The sequence below is a fragment of the Heptranchias perlo genome, chromosome 16 (assembly GCF_035084215.1).
Source record: "Heptranchias perlo isolate sHepPer1 chromosome 16, sHepPer1.hap1, whole genome shotgun sequence".
Classification (NCBI taxonomy): domain Eukaryota; kingdom Metazoa; phylum Chordata; class Chondrichthyes; order Hexanchiformes; family Hexanchidae; genus Heptranchias; species Heptranchias perlo.
Genome location: NC_090340.1, coordinates 8,990,163 through 9,012,261, shown reverse-complemented (window position 1 = coordinate 9,012,261; position 22,099 = coordinate 8,990,163). Strand labels below are relative to the sequence as shown.

Sequence of the window (22,099 nt, the reverse complement as noted above, 5' to 3'; positions counted from 1 at the left end):
ACGTGTAACCAGCCCGCCCGGTCCTCCCCGACACGGGGTGACGTGTAACCAGCCCGCCCGGTCCTCCCCGACACGGGGTGACGTGTAACCAGCCCGCCCGGTCCTCCCCGACACGGGGTGACGTGTAACCAGCCCGCCCGGTCCTCCCCGACACGGGGTGACGTGTAACCAGCCCGCCCGGTCCTTCCCGAGTGGCCGAACCCTTCAAAGGTGAGCTGGACCACTTCCTGGCTGGGGCAGAGATTGCATCTCATAAAAGGTGGGTGAAACAGCCATTAATGTAAGTGTGTCCAATGTGGTCTCCTGGACTAGTTTTGATCGCCTAGAATCGTCCAGATTCTCTTCCCCTCGCCGCCCCCCGCCGGGAGTTGAGGCCATTCGCAGTGCCCAGATGCAGTCAGCAAACCAGGAACAGACCGGGGATCTCCTGCCCAGTATCGCTGAGGTACACCCTGTCTTCACCAACTGAGACACCCATACAGCTCCACCCCAACTCCTGCTCCACTCCAACAACACCGTGCTGTATTCCTCTCACCCAGTGCAGCCATGAATTTGAGTGCCCTTCAGCTGTGTGTGTGAATACAGTATCAGTAATGTATATTTACAGACTTCCATGTGGCCAGTTCATATTTGCAAAGCCTCTGATAGACATCATTGTGAAAATTTACACCCACTGCTGACTTATACAGTACATGTATGTGTCATGTGTTTTTCCACTCCCAAAAGGTTAGACAACTTAGAAAGAAAGAAGTTGCATTTCTGTAGTGTTTTTCATGACCTCAGGACATCTTAAATTCCTTTACAGCCAATGAAGTACTTTTTTGAAATGTAGTCACTGTAGGAAACACCGCAGCCAATTTGCACACAGCAAGGTCCCATAAACAGCAATGTGATAATGATCATATAATGTGTTTTAAATGTTGTTTGAGGGCTAAATAGTGGCCTGGACATCGGGGAGAACTCCCCTGCTCTTCTTCAAAATAGTGGCATGGAATCTTTTATGTCCACTTGAGAGGGCAGACGAGGCCTTGGTTTAACGTCTAATCCCAAAGACGGCACCTCCGACCGTGCAGCACTCCCTCAGTACTGCACTGGAGTGTCAGCCTGTGCTCAAGTTTCTGGAGTGGGATGTGAACCTAAGACCTGCTGACTCAGAGGTGAGAGAGCGACCCACTCCACCACACCTGGAACTTGATATGTTCATGAGAAGAGTGAAGGATGGGCCCCTTTGCCAGACTCAAAACTGAATGTGAAGGTGATTTAGAGGAAGAGCAAGGGGCGGGATAATCGCTCGAGCTTTCAGAAATGCTCTTACTGCCGATTTAAAAACTTATCTTGAGTGAACCAACTGCCCCGAAAGTCTTGGTGAGTTTATCCAGTAAATAGCTGACTTGTACAGATCAGGAAGGCTGATTGCCTGGACGCTGCAGTGACAGCTAATCTCAGGTGGGCACTGGAAGACGTGCAACTATTGGCTCAGGTACCCCTTGGCTAAGGGAAATTAGTCAGTGTCCCTGCTCCTCATCACTGTAGGAACAGAAGGAATAGGAGGAGGCCATTCAGCCCCTCGGGCCTGCTCCACCATTCAGTAAGATCATGGCTGATCTGCACCTCAACCCCATTGACACAACTTTGCTCCATATCCCTTGATACCTTTACCCAAAGAAAATTGATCAATTTCAGTCTCGAAAGCTCCAATTGTTTCCCAGCATCCACCTGCTGGAAAGTGCTTCACTGAACTTTCCTCTCCCGTTCCTTACAAGCTCCAAAATATGTTGTCCTGCACATTCTTCCCCCTCCCTACATGCTCATTGTGTTGAAACAAAGACTCATTGCACTTTCTCTACTCTAACTCATATTTACCCAAGACCTTAAAACCATGGAATTCCATCCTAATTCTGGTTGCTACTTACTGATTACTTCATCTTTTTTTTCTATTCTTTTCAACCTTAGTGGTGTCCAGCACTGTGGGCCTTGGTCCTTCATCTAGGTTTCCAATAAAAAGATGTCAATTATTGACATTGTCTTTTAAAATTATTTTTTACCTTTGCTCCTCCATTTTTCATCAATGTTCTCCTCACCCTTCCTCCTCTTCTGAAGGCCTGCCTTGTTGGGCTATTGTTACAGGGGCACTGGTTGGTCTCTAGTACCTCACCCAATTAGCCATTCTTGACCCTAATCAGCAAATGTCAGCGGGCCTCTTGGTCATAGGGAGCCATCACAACTCAGCCTCACCTGATGTGCACTTTATTCATTCATGGGATGTGGGCATCGCTGGCAAGGCCAGCATTTATTGCCCATCCCTAATTGCCCTTGAGAAGGTGGTGGTGAGCTGCCTTCTTGAACCGCTGCAGTCCGTGCGGTGAAGGTTCTCCCACAGTGCTGTTAGATAGGGAGTTCTATGATTTTGACCCAGCGACGATGAAGGAACAGCGATATATTTCCAAGTCGGGATGGTGTGTGACTTGGAGGGGAACGTGCAGGTGGTGTTGTTCCCATGTGCCTGCTGCCCTTGTCCTTCTAGGTGGTAGAAGTCGCAGGTTTGGGAGGAGCTGTCAAAGAAGCCTTGGTGAATTGCTGCAATGCATCCTGTAGATGGTACACACGGCAGCCACGGTGCACCGGTGGTGAAGGGACTGAATGTTTAGGGTGGTGGATGGGGTGCCAATCAAGCGGGCTGCTTTGTCCTGGATGGTGTCGAGCTTCTTGAGTGTTGTTGGAGCAGCACTCATCCAGGCAAGTGGAGAGTATTCTATCACATTCCTGACTTGTGCCTTGTAGATGGGGGAAAGGCTTTGGGGAGTCAGGAGGTGAGTCACTCGCTGCAGAATACCCAGCCTCTGATTTGATCTATGTCTCCATCCATGCCAGGATCTGTGTCTCACTCCAATCCAGGATCAGTGCCTCCCCACAGTCCAGGATCTGTGTCAATCTGCAGTCCAGGGTCTGTGTCTGCTTCCAGATTAAGATCTGTGTCTCCCTCCAGTCCGGGATCTGTGTCTCCCTCCAGTCCGGGATCTGTGTCTCCCTCCAGTCCGGGATCTGTGTCTCCCTCCAGTCCGGGATCTGTGTCTCCCTCCAGTCGAGGGATTTTCTTATTATTTTTTTTAGCATTGCTCCTCCATTTTTCATCAATGTTCTCCTCACCCTTCCTCCTCTTCTGAAGGCCTGCCTTGTTGGGCTATTATTACAGGGGCACTGGTTGGTCTCTAGTACCTCACCCAATCAGCCATTCTTGACCCTAATCAGCAAATTTCAGTGGTGCTTTTGTCCGTAGGGAGCCATCACAACTCAGCCTCACCTGATGTCCACACGTGTACACTTGGGGAGGAACAGGTGACTTTGGACCCATGGTTCCCAAAGCTCTCCACCAGTGGGATTTTCCTTGTGTCATGTGTGGGTCTGTTGTAGACTAATTGATAGAGATTGATCGCTATGATTAGTCAATAACTCCATTATCATTGTATCATGCGACTACCAGGATGGTAGAAGGTGAACTAGATGGACTTTGGTCTTTTTACATCCAGCAATTCCTATATTCCTATCTACACTTCCTGCAGGGTTCCATGGGCAGCGATCAGGAGCCAAACCCGAGCACATTTCTCCCTCGTGTCTACACAGCTTATTGATTATTGTTTCTTTTTATTGTTATGAATAAAATATTCATAAACAAGAGTCCTGAGGGGTGTTCAGGGTCAGATGTTCAAACACCCCTCGAAATTCCTGTGACTTTTTTTACAGGACCACTCTTCCTTTCGAAGGAACGTTCCTCAGAACACAGAAACAAGGGGAAGTTCTCCAGAGCGGTCAGTTCTGCAATTCGACCAGTGAAAATCGATTAGTTGGGCCCGTGTTTCTAAAATGTTAACCAGGATATTTCAGTGAAAGCAGCAAAGTTATTGATAGACTAGCGACACACTTGGACTTGGCATGTTAGAGTTTTTATCTGACGAGACTGTTTTTCTTTTCATTTGCTTTATCTGAATTGTTTGACCAATAGAAGAAACAATGTTTCTATTTTGAACCTTATCTTGAAATTCCTATTTGAAGTAGTTTTGTTTTAATCTCATATCCAAACACCCCATGGAAAAAAACCCTGCCCGCCCCACTGAAAAGATTGATATTTTGGTTTTAATTCCATTCTAAAACACTGGACCTACACTGTCAGCTTGGTTCAATCGGTAGCACTCTCACCCCTGAGTTAGAAGATTGTGGGTTGTCCCACTATGCACTTGAGCAGATAATCCAGGCTGACATTTCAGTGCAGTACTGAGGGTGAGCTGCATTGTTCAAGGTGCCGTCTTTCAGATGAGTTGTTAAACTAAGGCCCCGTCTGCCCTCTCAGGGTGATGTAAAAGATCCGAATGCAATCCTCAAAGAGCAAGGGAGTTCTTCGCGGTGTCCTGGCTAATATTTATCCCTCAACCAACACTGATAAACAGATTATCTGGTTGTTTATTTCATTTGTGAGACCTTTGTGTGTGTATAAATTGGTGTACTTGTCTCGATAACAACACTTCAAGAAATAATCCATAGGCCGTGAAACTCTGGGACATCCCGAGTAAGTTACATAGAGGTACATAGACTTTTATAGAACAGAAACAGGCAATTCAGCCCAACAGGTCTCTGCCGGTGTTTATACTCTACATGAGGCTCCTCCCACCCTGAAAGGTGCTATAGTAATGCAAGTCTGTTCTTCTTTTGATACAGTCAAGCCCAGGAACAAAGCCATCTGATGCTAATGTGCAAATGCTTAATGTCTCTATCTGAAATTACTCTGCTAGTCTGGCATTAACCCACTTATTTTAAACAGGTTAATTCCTCCGTCTGAGGGAGGATCGTTTTAAAATAAAGTGTCTTAAGGGAGGACTGGGTGATACAGTGGGTCAGTCACTGATGTTTAACCTCTGGGACCTGGGTCCATATCCCAGGTAGAACGATGGGATGAAAGTCTTCTCTCTCTGCTGAGGGGCTTGTGCCATCTCAATCCAGTTCCTGTATCTGGAATAAAACCGCCCATAACCTGGCATTAATTGTGAGTGTCTCTCAGTGAACTCACAGGATGGACGAAATGTCAGTTTGGTGCAGTACTGACACTGTTGGGACAGAGCTGTGCTCCATATCTTACCATTCGATAGCTGAGCTGGGAGTGGGAGTGTTTGATGCTGAGATGCTGTCACTGAGTACCTGAAATAGAAAGGGTTTCATTCCCCAGCACTAACAATCCTCACCTTAGTGAGCACAAGAAAAGGATTACTGTATCCAGTTGTCAGCTTGGCTCCATTGGTACCACTCTCATCTCAGAGTCAAAAGTTCATGGGACCTCAATCCCAGACCTGAGTCCGTAATCCAGGCTGACACTCCCAGTGCAGTACTGAGGGAGTGCTGCACTGTCAGAGGTGCCATCTTTCAGATAAAACGTTAAACCGAGATTCCGTCTGCCTGTTTACGTGGATGTTAAAGATCCCACGGCCACTATTGGAAGAAGAGCTGGGGAGTTCTCCCCGGCCAACATTCCCCCCTCAACTAAAAACAGATCAACTGATGATTCATCTCATGCTGTTTGTGAGACCTTGTGTGTAAATTTATCTGCTGCGTTTTGCCACTTAACAACAGTAGCTACACTTAAATAAAGTAATTAATGAGGATGAAGCGTTTTGGGACATCCTGAGAATGTGATAAAGTGTTCCATAAATACAAGTCTTTCTGTAATTGGGAGGTTGTTGGGGAAATGCAGTTTTCAAAGGATCTCCTGGAAAATACAGCAAAATAGTTGAAAGGAACAATAGTTATTATCTACAGTGTGTCCATATATTTAAAGGACAGTTTAAGGGCACAGGTTATTTCGTTACTTTACCGAGACTATTGCAACATTTCCAGCACAGATTTGGTGCCAGATTGTCACCTGTGTTTACAGTACTTCATTACACTGTTATTTGTTGCCTTCTGGTCTGTTATTTTGTTTCATTATTTTAATCCCGTGCCTACACACACTTACAGTAACTTTTAATCTCAGATACAGCAGAAAATCAAAACTCTCATTTTTAATAGTTTTTGAGAAAATACATCCATTCCTGAGAATGACACGGCGCCACATTCTGGTGGGAACGTTAATCGCAATGGTGGCAAATTCCTCTGTGGGCTGTTTAACGGAGGTCTTAACGTATTTTAAAAGAAGCAAGTGAACACCTTCTTGGAAATAGCAGAGAGAAGAGTTTAATCGGAGCTTTTTATTCCGACAACAACATCGCACAGTGTAATATCCCAGTGTACAATCGCAATCGTTTCACTTCCTCCTCTTCCGTCCCTCATAAACGAATTCAGATGTATCCGCTCCTGTTTTAATAAAGATAATCACTGGAATCTTCCATATCACCAACTATCTTCATCAATAAACTGTGCTCTTAATCATTCAACGTATTTCGGAGATGGACAGGGCACTCTTCTGGTTTTGGTTCATGCCCTGCCCAGAGTTACAGTGTGAATCTCATACACTGTATATTTGGGGGAGCATCTGTGTTTCTCTCCTGTCCAGGGTCTGTGTCTCTCTCCAGTCCAGGGTCTGTGTCTCTCTCCAGTCCAGGGTCTGTGTCTCTCTCCAGTCCAGGATCTGTGTCTCTCTCCAGTCCAGTATCTCTGTCTACCTCCAGTCCAGGGTCTGTGTCTCTCTCCAGTTCTCTGACCCACCATCTGTATTTCAATCTGCAGCCCATGGTCTGTGTTTCAATCTTCAGCCCAAGTTCTGTGTTTCACTCTCCAGCCCAAGGTCTGTGTTTCAATCTCCAGCCTGAGGTCTGTGTTTCACTCTCCAGCCCTGGGTCTGTGTTTCACTCTCCAGCCTTAGGTCTGTGTTTCACTCTCCTGCCCTAGGTCTGTGTTTCACTCTCCAGCCCTGGGTCTGTGTTTCACTCTCCAGCCCTAGGTCTGTGTTTCAATCTCCAGCCCAGGGTCTGTGTTTCACTCCCCTGCCCTGGGTCTGTGTTTCACTCTCCAGCCCTGGGTCTGTGTTTCACTCTCCAGCCCTAGGTCTGTGTTTCAATCTCCAGCCCAGGGTCTGTGTTTCACTCTCCAGCCCTGGGTCTGTGTTTCACTCTCCAGCCCGAGGTCTGTGTTTCAATCTCCAGTCCTGGGTCTGTGTTTCAATCTCCAGCCCTAGGTCTTTGTTTCAATCTCCAGCCCTATGTCTGTATTTTAATCTCCAGCCCGAGGTCTTTGTTTCAATCTCCAGCCCTGGGTCTGTGTTTCAATCTCCAGCCCTGGGTCTGTGTTTCAATCTCCAGCCCTGGGTCTGTGTTTCAATCTCCAGCCCTGGGTCTGTATTTCAATCTCCAGCCCTGGGTCTGTATTTCAATCTCCAGCCCTAGGTCTGTATTTCAATCTCCAGCCCTGGGTCTGTATTTCAATCTCCAGCCCTGGGTCTGTATTTTAATTTCCAGCCCTGGGTCTGTATTTTAATCTCCACCCCTGGGTCTGTATTTCAATCTCCAGCCCTGGGTCTGTATTTTAATCTCCAGCCCTGGGTCTGTATTTCAATCTCCAGCCCTGGGTCTGTGTTTCAATCTCCAGCCCTGGGTCTGTGTTTCAATCTCCAGCCCTGGGTCTGTATTTCAATCTCCAGCCCTGCGTCTCTGTCTCGCACCAGTCCAGGTTCTTTATCTTATTCATTCATGGGATGTGGGCGTCGCTGGTGAGCCCAGCATTTATTGCCCATCCCTAATTGCCCTTGAGAAGGTGGTGGTGAGCCGTCTTCTTGAATCGCTGCAGTCCGTGTGGTGAAGGTTCTCCCACAGTGCTGTTAGGAAGGGAGTTCCAAGATTTTGACCCAGTGATGATGAAGGAACGGCGATATATTTGGAGGGGAACGTGCAGGTGGTGTTGTTCCCATGTTCCTGCCGCCCTGGTCCTTCTAGGTGGTAGAGGTCGCAGGTTTGGGAGGTGCTGTCAAAGAAGCCTTGGTGAGTTGCTGCAATGCATCTTGTGGATGGTACACACTGCAGCCACTGTGCGCCGGAGATGGAGGGATTGAGTGTTTAACGCATTAGAGGGGGTTCCAATCAAGAGGGCTGCGTGGTCCTGGATGTTGTCGAGCTTCTTGAGTGTTGTTGGTGCAGCACTCATCCAGGCAAGTGGAGAGTATGCCATCACACTCCTGACTTGTGCCTTGTAGATGGTGAAAGTATTTGGGGAATCAAGAGGTGAGTCACTCGCTGCAGAATACCCAGCCTCTGATCTGATCTATGTCTCCATCCAGTCCAGGATCTGTGCCTCACTCCAATTCAGTATCAGTGCCTCCCCACAGTCCAGGATCCATGTCTCTCTTCAGTCCAGGATCTGTGTCAATCTGCAGTCCAGGGTCGGTGCTTCCAGATTACGATCTGTGCCTCCCTCCATTCCAGGATTTGTGTCTCTCTCCAGTCTGGGATATGTTTCATCCTCCAGTCCAGGATCTGTGTCGTCCTCGAGTCCAGGATCTAAGTCTGCTTCCAGTCCAGGATTTGTGTGTCTCTCCAGTCCAGCTTCTGTGTTTCATCCAGTCGAGGATCTGTGTGTGTCTCTCTCTCTAGTCCAGGTTCTGTGTCCCTCTCCAGTCCAAGATCTGTGTCTCACTCCAGTCCAGGAATTGTGTTTCTCTTCAGTCCACAATCAGTGTCTTCCCCCAGTCCAGGATCTGTGTCTCACTCCAGTCCAGGGTCTGTGTCTCTCTCCAGTCCAGGATCTGTGTCTCTCTCCAGTCCAGGATCTGTGTCTTTCTCCAGTCCAGGGTCTGTGTCTTTCTCCAGTCCAGCGTTTATGTCTCTCTCCAGTCCAGGGTTTGAGTCTCTCTCCAGTCCAGGGTTTGTGTCTCTCTCGAGTCCAGGATCTGTGTCGCTCTCCAGTCCATTATCTCTGTCTTCCTCCAGTCCAGGATTTATGTTGCTCTCCAGTCCATTATCTCTGTCTTCCTCCAGTCCAGGGTCTGTGTCTCTCTCCAGCTCTCTGACCCACCGTTTGTATTTCAGCCTGCAGCCCAGGGTCTGTGTTTCAATCTTCAGCCCTGGGTCTCTGTCCCTCACCAGTCCAGGTTCTTTTTTTTTATTCATTCATGGGCTGTGGGCGTCGCTGGCAAGGCCAGCATTTATTGCCCATCCCTAATTGCCCTTGAGAAGGTGGTGGTAAGCCGCCTTTTTGAACTGCTGCAGTCCGTTTGGTGAAGGTTCTCCCACACTGCTGTTAGGAAGGGAGTCCCAGGATTTTGACCCAGCGACGATGAAGGAACGACGATATATTTCCAAGTCGGGATGGTATGTGACTTGGAGGGGAACGTGCAGGTGGTGTTGTTCCCATGTGCCTGCTGCCCTTGTCCTCCTAGGTGATAGAGGTCGCAGGTTTGGGAGGTGCTGTCGAAGAAGCCTTCGCGAGTTGCTGCAGTGCATCCTGTGGATGGTACACACTGCACCCCCAGTGCGCCGGTGATGGAAGGACTGAGTGTTTAAGGTGGTGGATGGGGTTCCAATCAAGCGGGCTGCGTTGTCCTGGATGGTGTCGAGTTTCTTGAGTGTTGTTGGAGCTGCACTCATCCAGACAAGCGGAGAGTATTCCATCACACTCCTGACTTGTGCCTTGTCGATGGTGGAAAGGCTTTGGGGAGTCAGGAGGTGAGTCACTCGTTACTGAATGCCCAGCCTCTGATCTGATCTATGTCTCCAGCCAGTCCAGGATCTGAGTTTCATTCCAATCCAGTATCAGTGCCTCCCTCCAGTCCAGGATCCATGTCTCTCTTCAGTCCAGGATCTGTGTCAATCTGCAGTCCAGAATCTAAGTCTGCCTCCAGTCCAGGATCTGTACCTTCCTCCACTCCAGGATTTGTGTCTCTCTGCAGTCCAGGATTTTTGTGTCTCTCTCCAGTCCAGCTTCTGCGTTTCATCCAGTCGAGGATCTGTGTGTGTGTCTCTCTCTCTTGTCCAGATTCTGCGTCCCTCTCCAGTCCAAGATCTGTGTCTCACTCCAGTCCAGGATCTGTGTCTCTCTCCAGTCCATGATCTGTGTCTTATTCCAGTCCAGGATCTGTGTCTCTCTCCAGTCCAGGATCTGTGTCTCTCTCAAGTCCACAATCCGTGTCTTCCCCCAGTCCAGGATCTCGGACTCTCTTGAGTCTAGGCTCTGTGTCTCCCTCTCAGGCCAGTATCTGTGTCTCACTCCAGTCCAGGATCTGTGTCTCCCTCCAGTCCAGGATCTGTGCCTCCCTCCAGTCCAGGATCTGTGCCTCCCTCCAGTCCAGGATCTGTGTCTTAATCCAGTCCAGGATCTGTGTCTCTCTCCAGTCCATGACCTGTGTCTCATTGCAGTCCAGGATCTGTGTCTCTCTCCAGTCCAGGATCTGTGTCTCTCTTAAGTCCACAATCCGTGTCTTCCCCCAGTCCAGGATCTAGGACTCTCGAGTTTAGGCTCTGTGTCTCCCTCTCAGCCCAGTATCTGTGTCTCACTCCAGTCCAGGATCTGTGTCTTCTGCCAGTCCAGGATCTGTGCCTCCCTCCAGTCCAGGATCTGTGCCTCCCTCCAGTCCAGGATCTGTGTCTCCCTCCAGTCCAGGATCTGTGCCGCCCTCCAGTCCAGGATCTGTGTCTTCTGCAAGTCCAGGATCACTGCCTCCCTCCAGTCCAGGTTCTGTGTCTTCTGCAAGTCCAGGATCAGTGCCTCCCTCCAGTCCAGGATCTGTGCCTCCCCCCAGACCAGGATTTGTGTCTCCTTCCATGACTGGAGATGTGACATTCTCCAGTTCAGGATCTGTGTCTCTCTCCAGTCCAGGATCTGTGTCTTCCTCCAGTCGAGGGATTTTCTTATTATTTTTTTACCTTTGCTCCTTCATTTTGCATCAATGTTCTCCTCACCCTAACCCCTCTTCTGAAGGCCGGCCTTGTTGGGCTATTATTACAGGGGCACTGGTTGGTCTCTAGTACCTCACCCAATCAGCCATTCTTGACCCTAATCAGCAAATGTCATCGGTGCTTTTGGCCGTAGGAAGCCATCACAACTCAGCCTCACCTGATGTCCACTTGTTTACATTCGTGAGCAACAGGTGACTTTGGACCCATGGTTCACAAAGCTCTCCACCAGTGGGATTTTTCCTTGTGTCATGTGTGGGTCTGTTGTAGACTAATTGATAGAGATTGATCGCTATGATTAGTCAATAACTCCATTAACATTGTATCATGCGACTACCAGGATGGTAGAAGGTGAACTGGATGGACTTTGGTCTTTTTACATCCAGCAATTCCTATATTCCTATCTACACTTCCTGCAGGGTTCCATGGGCAGCGATCAGGAGCCAAACCCGAGCACATTTCTCCCTCGTGTCTACACAGCTTATTGATTATTGTTTCTTTTTATTGTTACGAATAAAATATTCATAAACAAGAGTCCTGATGGGTGAGGGGTGTTCAGGGTCAGATGTTCAAACACCTCTCGAAATTCCTGTGACTTTTTTTACAGGACCACTCTTCCTTTCGAAGGAACGTTCCTCAGAACACAGAAACAAGGGGAAGTTCTCCAGAGCGGTCAGTTCTGCAATTCGACCAGTGAAAATCGATTAGTTGGGCCCGTGTTTCTAAAATGTTCCCCTGGATATTTCAGTGACTGGTAGCAAAGTTATCGATAGACTAGCGACACACTTGGACTTGGCGAGTTAGAGTTTTTATCCGACGAGACTGTTTTTCTTTTCATTTGCTTTATTTGAATTGTTCGACCAATGAAAGAAACAATGTTTCTATTTTGAACCTTATCTTGAAATTCCTATTTGAAGTAGTTTTGTTTTAATCTCATATCCAAACACCCCATGGAAAAAAAAACCCTGCCCGCCCCCCTGAAAAGATTGATATTTTTTGGTTTTAAATCCATTCTAACACACTAGACCGACATTGTCAGCTTGGTTCAATCGGTAGCACTCTCACCCCTGAGTTAGAAGATTGTTGGTTGTCTCACCATGCACTTGAGCAGATAATCGAGGCTGACATTTCAGTGCAGTACTGAGGGTGAGCTGCACTGTTGGAGGTGCCGTTTTTCAGATGAGTCGTTAAACCGAGGCCCCGTCTGTCCTCTCAGTCAGATGTAAAAAATCCCATTACACTCGTCAAAGAGCAAGGGAGTTCTCCCCATTGTCCTGGCCAATATTTATCCATTAACCAACACCGATAAACAGATTATCTGGTCATTTTATTTCATTTTTGGGACCTTTCTGTGTGTAAATTAATTGGTGTATTTGTCTCCATAACAACACTTCAAAAATTCACCCATCGGCTATGAAACACTTTGGGACATCCCGAGTAAGTTACATAGAGGTACATAGAATTTTACAGCACAGAAACAGGCCATTTGGCCCAACAGGTCTCTGCCGGTGTTTATACTCTACATGAGGCTCCTCCCACCCTGAAAGGTGCTATGGTAATGCAAGTCTGTTCTTCTTTTGAGACAGTCAAGTCCAGGAACAAGGCCATCTGATGCTAATGTGCAAATGCTTAATGTCTCCATCTGAAATTACTCTGCTAGTTTAAAATTAACCCACTTATTTTAAACAGGTTAATTCCTCTGTCTGAGGGAGGATCGTTTTATAATAAAGTGTCTTAAGGGAGGACTGGGTGATACAGTGGGTCAGTCACTGATGTTTAACCTCTGGGACCTGGGTCCATATCCCAGGTAGAACGATGGGATGAAAGTCTTCTCTCTCTGCTGAGGGGCTTGTGCCATCTCAATCCAGTTCCTGTATCTGGAATAAAACCGCCCATAACCGAGCAATAATTGTGAGTCTCTCTCAGTGAACTCACAGGATGGATGAAATGTCAGTTTGGTGCAGTACTGACACTGTTGGGACAGAGCTGTGCTCCATATCTTACCATTCGATAGCTGAGCTGGGAGTGGGAGTGTTTGATGCTGAGATGCTGTCACTGAGTACCTGAAATAGAAAGGGTTTCATTCCCCAGCACTAACAATCCTCGCCTTAGTGAGCACAAGAAAAGGATTACTGTATCCAGTTGTCAGCTTGGCTCCATTGGTACCACTCTCACCTGAGTTAAAAGTTTATGGGACCTCAATCCCAGACCTGAGTCCGTAATCCAGGCTGACACTCCCAGTGCCGTACTGAGGGAGTGCTGCACTGTCAGAGGTGCCGTCTTTCAGATAAAACGTTAAACCGAGATTCCGTCTGCCTGTTTACGTGGATGTTAAAGATCCCACGGCCACTATTGGAAGAAGAGCTGGGGAGTTCTCCCCGGCCAACATTCCCCCCTCAACTAAAAACAGATCAACTGATGATTCATCTCATGCTGTTTGTGAGACCTTGTGTGTAAATTTATCTTCTACGTTTTGCTACTTAACAACAGTAGCTACACTTAACTAAAGTAATTAATGAGGATGAAGCGTTTTGGGACATCCTGAGAATGTGATAAAGTGTTCCATAAATACAAGTCTTTCTGTAATTGGGAGGTTGTTGGGGAAATGCAGTTTTCAAAGGATCTCCTGGAAAATACAGCAACGTTGTTGAAAGGAACAATAGTTATTATCTACAGTGTGTCCATATATTTAAAGGACAGTTTAAGGGCACAGGTTATTTCGTTATTTTACTGAGACTTTTGCAACATTTCCAGCACAGATTTGGTGCCAGATTGTCACCTGTGTTTACAGTACTTCATTACACTGTTATTTGTTGCCTTCTGGTCTGTTATTTTGTTTCATTATTTTAATCCCGTGCCTACACACACTTACAGTAACTTTTAATCTCAGATACAGCAGAAAATCGAAACTCTCATTTTTAATAGTTTTTGAGAAAATACATCCATTCCTGAGAATGACACGGCGCCACATTCTGGTGGGAACGTTAATCGCAATGGTGGCAAATTCCTCTGTGGGCTGTTTAATGGAGGTCTTAACGTATTTTAAAAGAAGCAAGTGAACACCTTCTTGGAAATAGCAGAGAGAAGAGTTTAATCGGAGCTTTTTATTCCGAAAACAACATCGCCCAGTGTAATATCCCAGTGTACAATCGCAATCGTTTCACTTCCTCCTTTTCCGTCCCTCATAAACGAATTCAGATGTATCCGCTCCTGTTTTAATAAAGATAATCACTGGAATCTTCCATATCACCAACTATCTTCATTAATAAACTGTGCTCTTAAACATTCAACGTATTTCAGAGATGGACAGTGCACTCTTCTGGTTTTGGTTCATGCTCTGCCCAGAGTTACAGTGTGAATCTCATACACTGTATATTTGGGGGAGCATCTGTGTTTCTCTCCTGTCCAGGATTTGTGTCTCTCTCCAGTCCAGGACTGTGTTGCTCTCCAGTACAGTATCTGTGTCTCTCTCTAGCCTAGGATCTGTGTCTCTCTCCAGTCCAGGGTCTGTGTCTCTCTCCAGTCCAGGGTCTGTGTCTCTCTCCAGTCCAGGGTCTGTGTCTCTCTCCAGTCCAGGATCTGTGTCTCTCTCCAGTCCAGTATCTCTGTCTACCTCCAGTCCAGGGTCTGTGTCTCTCTCCAGTTCTCTGACCCACCATCTGTATTTCAATCTGCAGCCCAGGGTCTGTGTTTCAATCTTCAGCCCAAGTTCTGTGTTTCACTCTCCAGCCCAAGGTCTGTGTTTCAATCTCCAGCCCGAGGTCTGTGTTTCACTCTCCAGCGCAGGGTCTGTGTTTCACTCTCCAACCTTAGGTCTGTGTTTCACTCTCCAGCCCAAGGCCTGTGTTTCACTCTCCAGCCCAGGGTCTGTGTTTAAATCTCCAGCCCTGGGTCTGTATTTTAATCTCCAGCCCTGGGTCTATGTTTCACTCTCCAGCCCTAGGTCCGTGTTTCAATCTCCAGCCCAGGGTCTGTGTTTCACTCTCCTGCCCGAGGTCTGTGTTTCAATCTCCAGCTCAGGGTAATTGTTTGAATCTTCAGCCTTAGGTCTGTGTTTCACTCTCCAGCCCAAGGCCTGTGTTTCAATCTCCAGCCCGAGGTCTGTGTTTCAATCTCCAGCCCTGGGTCTGTATTTTAATCTCCAGTCCTGGGTCTTTATTTTAATCTCCAGTCCTGGGTCTGTGTTTCAATCTCCAGCCCTAGGTCTGTGTTTCAATCTCCAGCCCTGGGTCTGTATTTTAATCTCCAGCCCGAGGTCTTTGTTTCAATCTCCAGCCCTGGGTCTTTGTTTCAATCTCCAGCCCTGGGTCTGCGTTTCAATCTCCAGCCCTGGGTCTGTGTTTCAATCTCCAGCCCTGGGTCTGTGTTTCAATCTCCAGCCCTGGGTCTGTATTTCAATCTCCAGCCCTGGGTCTGTATTTCAATCTCCAGCCCTTGGTCTGTATTTTAATCTCCAGCCCTGGGTCTGTATTTCAATATCCAGCCCTGGGTCTGTATTTCAATCTCCAGCCCTGGGTCTGTATTTTAATCTCCAGCCCTGGGTCTGTATTTTAATCTCCAGCCCTGGGTCTGTATTTCAATCTCCAGCCCTGGGTCTGTATTTCAATCTCAAGCCCTGGGTCTGTATTTTAATCTCCAGCCCTGGGTCTGTATTTCAATCTCCAGCCCTGGGTCTGTATTTCAATCTCCAGCCCAGGGTCTGAGTTTCAATCTCCAGCCCTGGGTCTGTATTTCAATCTCCAGCCCTGGGTCTGTATTTCAATCTCCAGCCCTGGGTCTCTGTCTCGCACCAGTCCAGGTTCTTATTTTTATTCATTCATGGGATGTGGGCGTCGCTGGCAAGGCCAGCATTTATTGCCCATCCCTAATTGCCCTTGAGAAGGTGGTGGTGAGCCGTCTTCTTGAACCGCTGCAGTCCGTGTGGTGAAGTTTCTCCCACAGTGCTATTAGGAAGGGAGTTCCAGGATTTTGACCCAGTGATGATGAAGGAACGGCGATATATTTCCAAGTCGGGATGGTATGTGACTTGGAGGGGAACGTGCAGGTGGTGTTGTTACCATGTGCCTGCTGCCCTGGTCCTTCTAGGTGGTAGAGGTCGCAGGTTTGGGAGGTGCTGTCAAAGAAGCCTTGGTGAGTTGCTGCAATGCATCCTGTGGATGGTACACACTGCAGCCACTGAGCGTCGGTAATGGAGGGACTGAGTGTTTAACGCATTAGAGGGGTTTCCAATCAAGAGGGCTGCGTGGTCCTGGATGTTGTCGAGCTTCTTGAGTGTTGTTGGTGCAGCACTCATCCAGGCAAGTGGAGAGTATTCCATCACACTCCTGACTTGTGCCTTGTAGATGGTGAAAGTATTTGGGGAATCAAGAGGTGAGTCACTCGCTGCAGAATACCCAGCCTCTGATCTGATCTATGTCTCCATCCAGTCCAGGATCTGTGTCTCACTCCAATTCAGTATCAGTGCCTCCCCACAGTCCAGGATCCATGTCTCTCTTCAGTCCAGGATCTGTGTCAATCTGCAGTCCAGGATCTGTGCCTCTCTCCAGTCCAGGATCTGTGTCTTCCGCCAGTCCATGATCTGTGTCTCTCTCCAGTCCAGGATCTGTGTCTTCCTCCAGTCGAGGGATTTTCTTATTATTTTTTACCTTTGCTCCTCCATTTTGCATCAATGTTCTCCTCACCCTAACCCCTCTTCTGAAGGCCTGCCTTGTTGGGCTATTGTTGCAGGAGCACTGGTTTGTCTCTAGTACCTCACCCAATCAGCCATTCTTGACTCTAATCAGCAAACGTCAGTGGTGCTTTTGGCCGTAGGGAGCCATCACAACTCAGCCTCACCTGATGTCCACATGTGTACACTTGGGAGGAACAGGTGACTTTGGACCCATGGTTCCCAAAGCTCTCCACCAGTGGGTTTTTTCCTTGTGTCATGTGTGGGTCTGTTGTAGACTAATTGATAGAGATTGATAGCTATGATTAGTCAATAACTCCATTATCATTGTATCATGTAACTACCAGGATGGTAGAAGGTGAACTAGATGGACTTTGGTCTTTTTACATCCAGCAATTCCTATATTCCTGTCTACACTTCCTGCAGGGTTCCATGGGCAGCGATCAGGAGCCAGACCCGAGCACATTTCTCCCTCGTGTCTACACAGCTCATTGCTTATTGTTACTTTTTATTGTTATGAATAAAATATTCATAAACAAGAGTCCTGATGGGTGAGGGGTGTTCAGGGTCAGATGTTCAAACACCCCTCGAAATTCCTGTGACTTTTTTTACAGGACCACTCTTCCTTTCGAAGGAACGTTCCTCAGAACACAGAAACAAGGGGAAGTTCTCCAGAGCGGTCAGTTCTGTAATTCGACCAGTGAAAACCGATTAGTTGGGCCCGTGTTTCTAAAATGTTCACCAGGATATTTCAGTGACTAGTAGCAAAGTTATCGATAGACTAGCGACACACTTGGACTTGGCGTGTTAGAGTTTTTATCCGACGAGACTGTTTTTCTTTTCATTTGCTTTATTTGAATTGTTTGACCAATGGAAGAAACAATGTTTCTATTTTGAACCTTATCTTGAAATTCCTATTTGAAGTAGTTTTGTTTTAATCTCATATCCAAACACCCCATGGAAAAAACCCCTGCCCGCCCCACTGAAAAGATTGATATTTTTTAGTTTTTAATCCATTCTAAAACACTGGTCCTACACTGTCAGCTTGGTTCAATTGGTAGCACTCTCACCCCTGAGTTAGAAGATTGTTGGTTGTCCCACCATGCACTTGAACACATAACCCAGGCTGACATTTCAGTGCAGTACTGAGGGTGAGCTGCACTGTTGGAGGTGCCGTCTTTCAGATGAGTCGTTAATCCGAGGCCCCATCTGCCCTCTCAGTTAGATGTAAAAGATCCCATTGCACTCGTCAACGAGCAAGGGAGTTCTCCCCATTGTCCTGGTCAATATTTATCCCTCAACCAACTGGTCATTTTATTTCATTTGTGGGACCTTTCTGTGTGTAAATTAATTGGTGTATTTGTCTCCATAACAACACTTCAAAAATTCACCCATCGGCTATGAAACACTTTGGGACATCCCGAGTAAGTTACATAGTGTTACATAGAATTTTATCGCACAGAAAAAGGCCATTCGGCCCAACAGGTCTCTGCCGGTGTTTATACTCTACATGAGGCTCCTCCCACCCTGAAAGGCACTGTAGTAATGTTAGTCCGTTCTTATTTTGAGACAGTCAAGTCCAGGAACAACACCATCTGATGCTAATGTGCAAATGCTTAATGTCTCCATCTGAAATTGCTCTGCTAGTTTAGCATTAACCCACTTATTTTAAACAGGTTAATTCCTCCGTCTGAGGGAGGATCGTTTTATAATAAAGTGTCTTAAGGGAGGACTGGGTGATACAGTGGGTCAGTCACTGATGTTTAACCTCTGGGACCTGGGTCCATATCCCAGGTAGAACGATGGGATGAAAGTCTTCTCTCTCTGCTGAGGGGCTTGTGCCATCTCAATCTAGTTCCTGTATCTGGAATAAAACGGCCCATAACCTGGCATTAATTGTGAGTCTCTCTCAGTGAACTCACAGGACGGATGAAATGTCAGTTTGGTGCAGTACTGACACTGTTGGGACAGAGCTGTGCTCCATATCTTACCATTCGATAGCTGAGCTGGGAGTGGGAGTGTTTGATGCTGAGATGCTGTCACTGAGTACCTGAAATAGAAAGGGTTTCATTCCCCAGCACTAACAATCCTCGCCTTAGTGAGCACAAGAAAAGGATTACTGTATCCAGTTGTCAGCTTGGCTCCATTGGTACCACTCTCATCTCAGAGTCAAAAGTTCATGGGACCTCAATCCCAGACCTGAGTCCGTAATCCAGGCTGACACTCCCAGTGCCGTACTGAGGGAGTGCTGCACTGTCAGAGGTGCCGTCTTTCAGATAAAACGTTAAACCGAGATTCCGTCTGCCTGTTTACGTGGATGTTAAAGATCCCACGGCCACTCTTGGAAGAAGAGCTGGGGAGTTCTCCCCGGCCAACATTCCCCCCTCAACTAAAAACAGATCAACTGATGATTCATCTCATGCTGTTTGTGAGAGCTTGTGTGTAAATTTATCTTCTACGTTTTGCTACTTAACAACAATAGCAACACTTAAATAAAGTAATGAATGAGGATGAAGCGTTTTGGGACATCCTGAGAATGTGATAACGTGCGTCTTTCTGTAATTGGGAGGTTGTTGGGGAAATGCAGTTTTCAAAGGATCGCCTGGAAAATACTGCAAAATAGTTGAAAGGAACAATAGTTATTATCTACAGTGTGTCCATATATTTAAAGGACAGTTTAAGGGCACAGGTTATTTCGTTACTTTACCGAGACTATTGCAACATTTCCAGCACAGATTTGGTGCCAGATTGTCACCTGTGTTTACAGTACTTCATTACACTGTTATTTGTTGCCTTCTGGTCTGTTATTTTGTTTCATTATTTTAATCCCGTGCCTACACACACTTACAGTAACTTTTAATCTCAGATACAGCAGAAAATCGAAATTCTCATTTTTAATAGTTTTGAGAAAATACATCCATTCCTGAGAATGACACGGCGCCACATTCTGGTGGGAACATTAATCGCAATGGTGGCAAATTCCTCTGTGGGCTGTTTAATGGAGGTCTTAACGTATTTTAAAAGAAGCAAGTGAACACCTTCTTGGAAATAGCAGAGAGAAGAGTTTAATCGGAGCTTTTTATTCCGAAAACAACATCGCCCAGTGTAATATCCCAGTGTACAATCGCAATCGTTTCACTTCCTCCTCTTCCGTCCCTCATAAACGAATTCAGATGTATCCGCTCCTGTTTTAATAAAGATAATCACTGGAATCTTCCATATCACCAACTATCTTCATTAATAAACTGTGCTCTTAAACATTCAACATATTTCGGAGATGGACAGTGCACTCTTCTGGTTTTGGTTCATGCCCTGCCCAGAGTTACAGTGTGAATCTCATACACTGTATATTTGGGGGAGCATCTGTGTCTCTCTCTAGCCTGGGATCTGTGTCTCTCTCCAGTCCAGGGTCTGTGTCTCTCTCCAGTCCAGGATCTGTGTCTCTCTCCAGTCCAGTAGCTCTGTCTACCTCCAGTCCAGGGCCTGTGTCTCTCTCCAGTTCTCTGACCCACCATCTCTATTTCAATCTGCAGCCCAGGGTCTGTGTTTCGCTCTCCAGCTCAGGGACGTTGTTTGAATCTTCAGCCTTAGGTCTGTGTTTCAATCTCCAGCCCTGGGTCTGTGTTTCAATCTCCAGCCCTGGGTCTGTGTTTCAACTCCAGCCCTGGGTCTGTGTTTCAATCTCCAGCCCTGGGTCTGTATTTCAATCTCCAGACCTGGGTCTGTGTTTCAATCTCCAGCCCTGGGTCTGTGTTTCAATCTCCAGCCCTGGGTCTGTGTTTCAATCTCCAGCCCAGGGTCTGTTTTTCACTCTCCAGCGCTACGTCTCTGTTTCAATCTCCAGCCCAGGGTCTGTGTTTCAATCTTCAGCCCAAGGTCTGTGTTTCACTCTCCAGCCCTCGGTGTGTGTTTCACTCTCCAGCCCAAGGCCTGTGTTTCACTCTCCAGCCCAGGGTCTGTGTTTCAATCTCCAGCCATATGTCTGTATTTCAATCTCCAGCCCCAGGTCTGTGTTTCAATCTCCAGCCCTGGGTCTGTATTTCAATCTCCAGCCCTAGGTCTATGTTTCAATCTCCAGCCGTAGGTCTGTATTTCAATCTCCAGCCCTAGGTCTGTGTTTCAATCTGCAGCCCTGGGTGTTTATTACAATCTCCAGCCCTAGGTCTGTATTTTAATCTCCAGCCCTGGGTCTGTATTTCAATCCCCAGCCCTGGGTCTGTATTTCAATCTCCAGCCCTGGGTCTGTGTTTCAATCTCCAGCCCTGGGTCTGTATTTCAATCTCCAGCCCTGGGTCTGTATTTTAATCTCCAGCCCTGGGTCTGTATTTCAATCTCCAGCCCTGGGTCTGTATTTTAATCTCCAGCCCTGGGTCTGTGTTTCAATCTCCAGCCCTGGGTGTTTATTACAATCTCCAGCCCTAGGTCTGTATTTTAATCTCCAGCCCTGGGTCTGTATTTCAATCTCCAGCCCTGGGTCTGTATTTCAATCATCAGCCCTGGGTCTGTATTTCAATCTCCAGCCCTGGGTCTGTATTTTAATCTCCAGCCCTGGGTCTGTATTTCAATCTCCAGCCCTGGGTCTGTATTTCAATCTCCAGCCCAGGGTCTGTGTTTCAATCTTCAGCCCAAGGTCTGTGTTTCACTCTCCAGCCCTCGGTGTGTGTTTCACTCTCCAGCCCAAGGCCTGTGTTTCACTCTCCAGCCCAGGGTCTGTGTTTCAATCTCCAGCCCTAGGTCTGTATTTCAATCTCCAGCCCCAGGTCTGTGTTTCAATCTCCAGCCCTGGGTCTGTATTTCAATCTCCAGCCCTAGGTCTATGTTTCAATCTCCAGCCGTAGGTCTGTATTTCAATCTCCAGCCCTAGGTCTGTGTTTCAATCTGCAGCCCTGGGTGTTTATTACAATCTCCAGCCCTAGGTCTGTATTTTAATCTCCAGCCCTGGGTCTGTATTTCAATCCCCAGCCCTGGGTCTGTATTTCAATCTCCAGCCCTGGGTCTGTGTTTCAATCTCCAGCCCTGGGTCTGTATTTCAATCTCCAGCCCTGGGTCTGTATTTTAATCTCCAGCCCTGGGTCTGTATTTCAATCTCCAGCCCTGGGTCTGTATTTTAATCTCCAGCCCTGGGTCTGTGTTTCAATCTCCAGCCCTGGGTGTTTATTACAATCTCCAGCCCTAGGTCTGTATTTTAATCTCCAGCCCTGGGTCTGTATTTCAATCTCCAGCCCTGGGTCTGTATTTCAATCATCAGCCCTGGGTCTGTATTTCAATCTCCAGCCCTGGGTCTGTATTTTAATCTCCAGCCCTGGGTCTGTATTTCAATCTCCAGCCCTGGGTCTGTATTTCAATCTCCAGCCCTGGGTCTGTATTTCAATCTCCAGCCCTGGGTCTGTATTTCAATCTCCAGTCCTGGGTCTGTATTTTAATCTCCAGCCCTGGGTCTGTATTTCAATCTCCAGCCCTGGGTCTGTGTTTTAATCTCCAGCCCTGGGTCTGTATTTTAATCTCCAGCCCTGGGTCTGTATTTTAATCTCCAGCCCAGGGTCTGTGTTTCAATCTCCAGCCCTGGGTC

At 47.2% G+C, this 22,099-nt stretch overlaps 2 protein-coding genes and 1 pseudogene across 3 annotated transcripts in view; 1 reads left to right on the top strand and 2 right to left on the bottom strand.

The window, feature by feature from the left end:
• LOC137333478 (uncharacterized) overlaps positions 1–22,099 on the top strand; it is a 55,160-nt gene that overhangs the window by 20,353 nt on the left and 12,708 nt on the right. The gene's annotated exons all lie outside the window — the stretch shown is intronic.
• LOC137333876 (clumping factor B-like) lies at positions 6,474–9,080 on the bottom strand (annotated as a pseudogene).
• On the bottom strand, positions 10,460–16,747 carry LOC137333875 (immunoglobulin G-binding protein A-like). The gene is made up of 4 exons (XM_067998260.1): positions 16,698–16,747; positions 14,339–14,533; positions 14,249–14,297; positions 10,460–10,816 (listed from the first exon to the last, which is right to left on the bottom strand). The coding sequence occupies exons 1-4, from the start codon at positions 16,745–16,747 to the stop codon at positions 10,460–10,462; spliced, it is 651 nt and encodes a 216-aa protein (XP_067854361.1).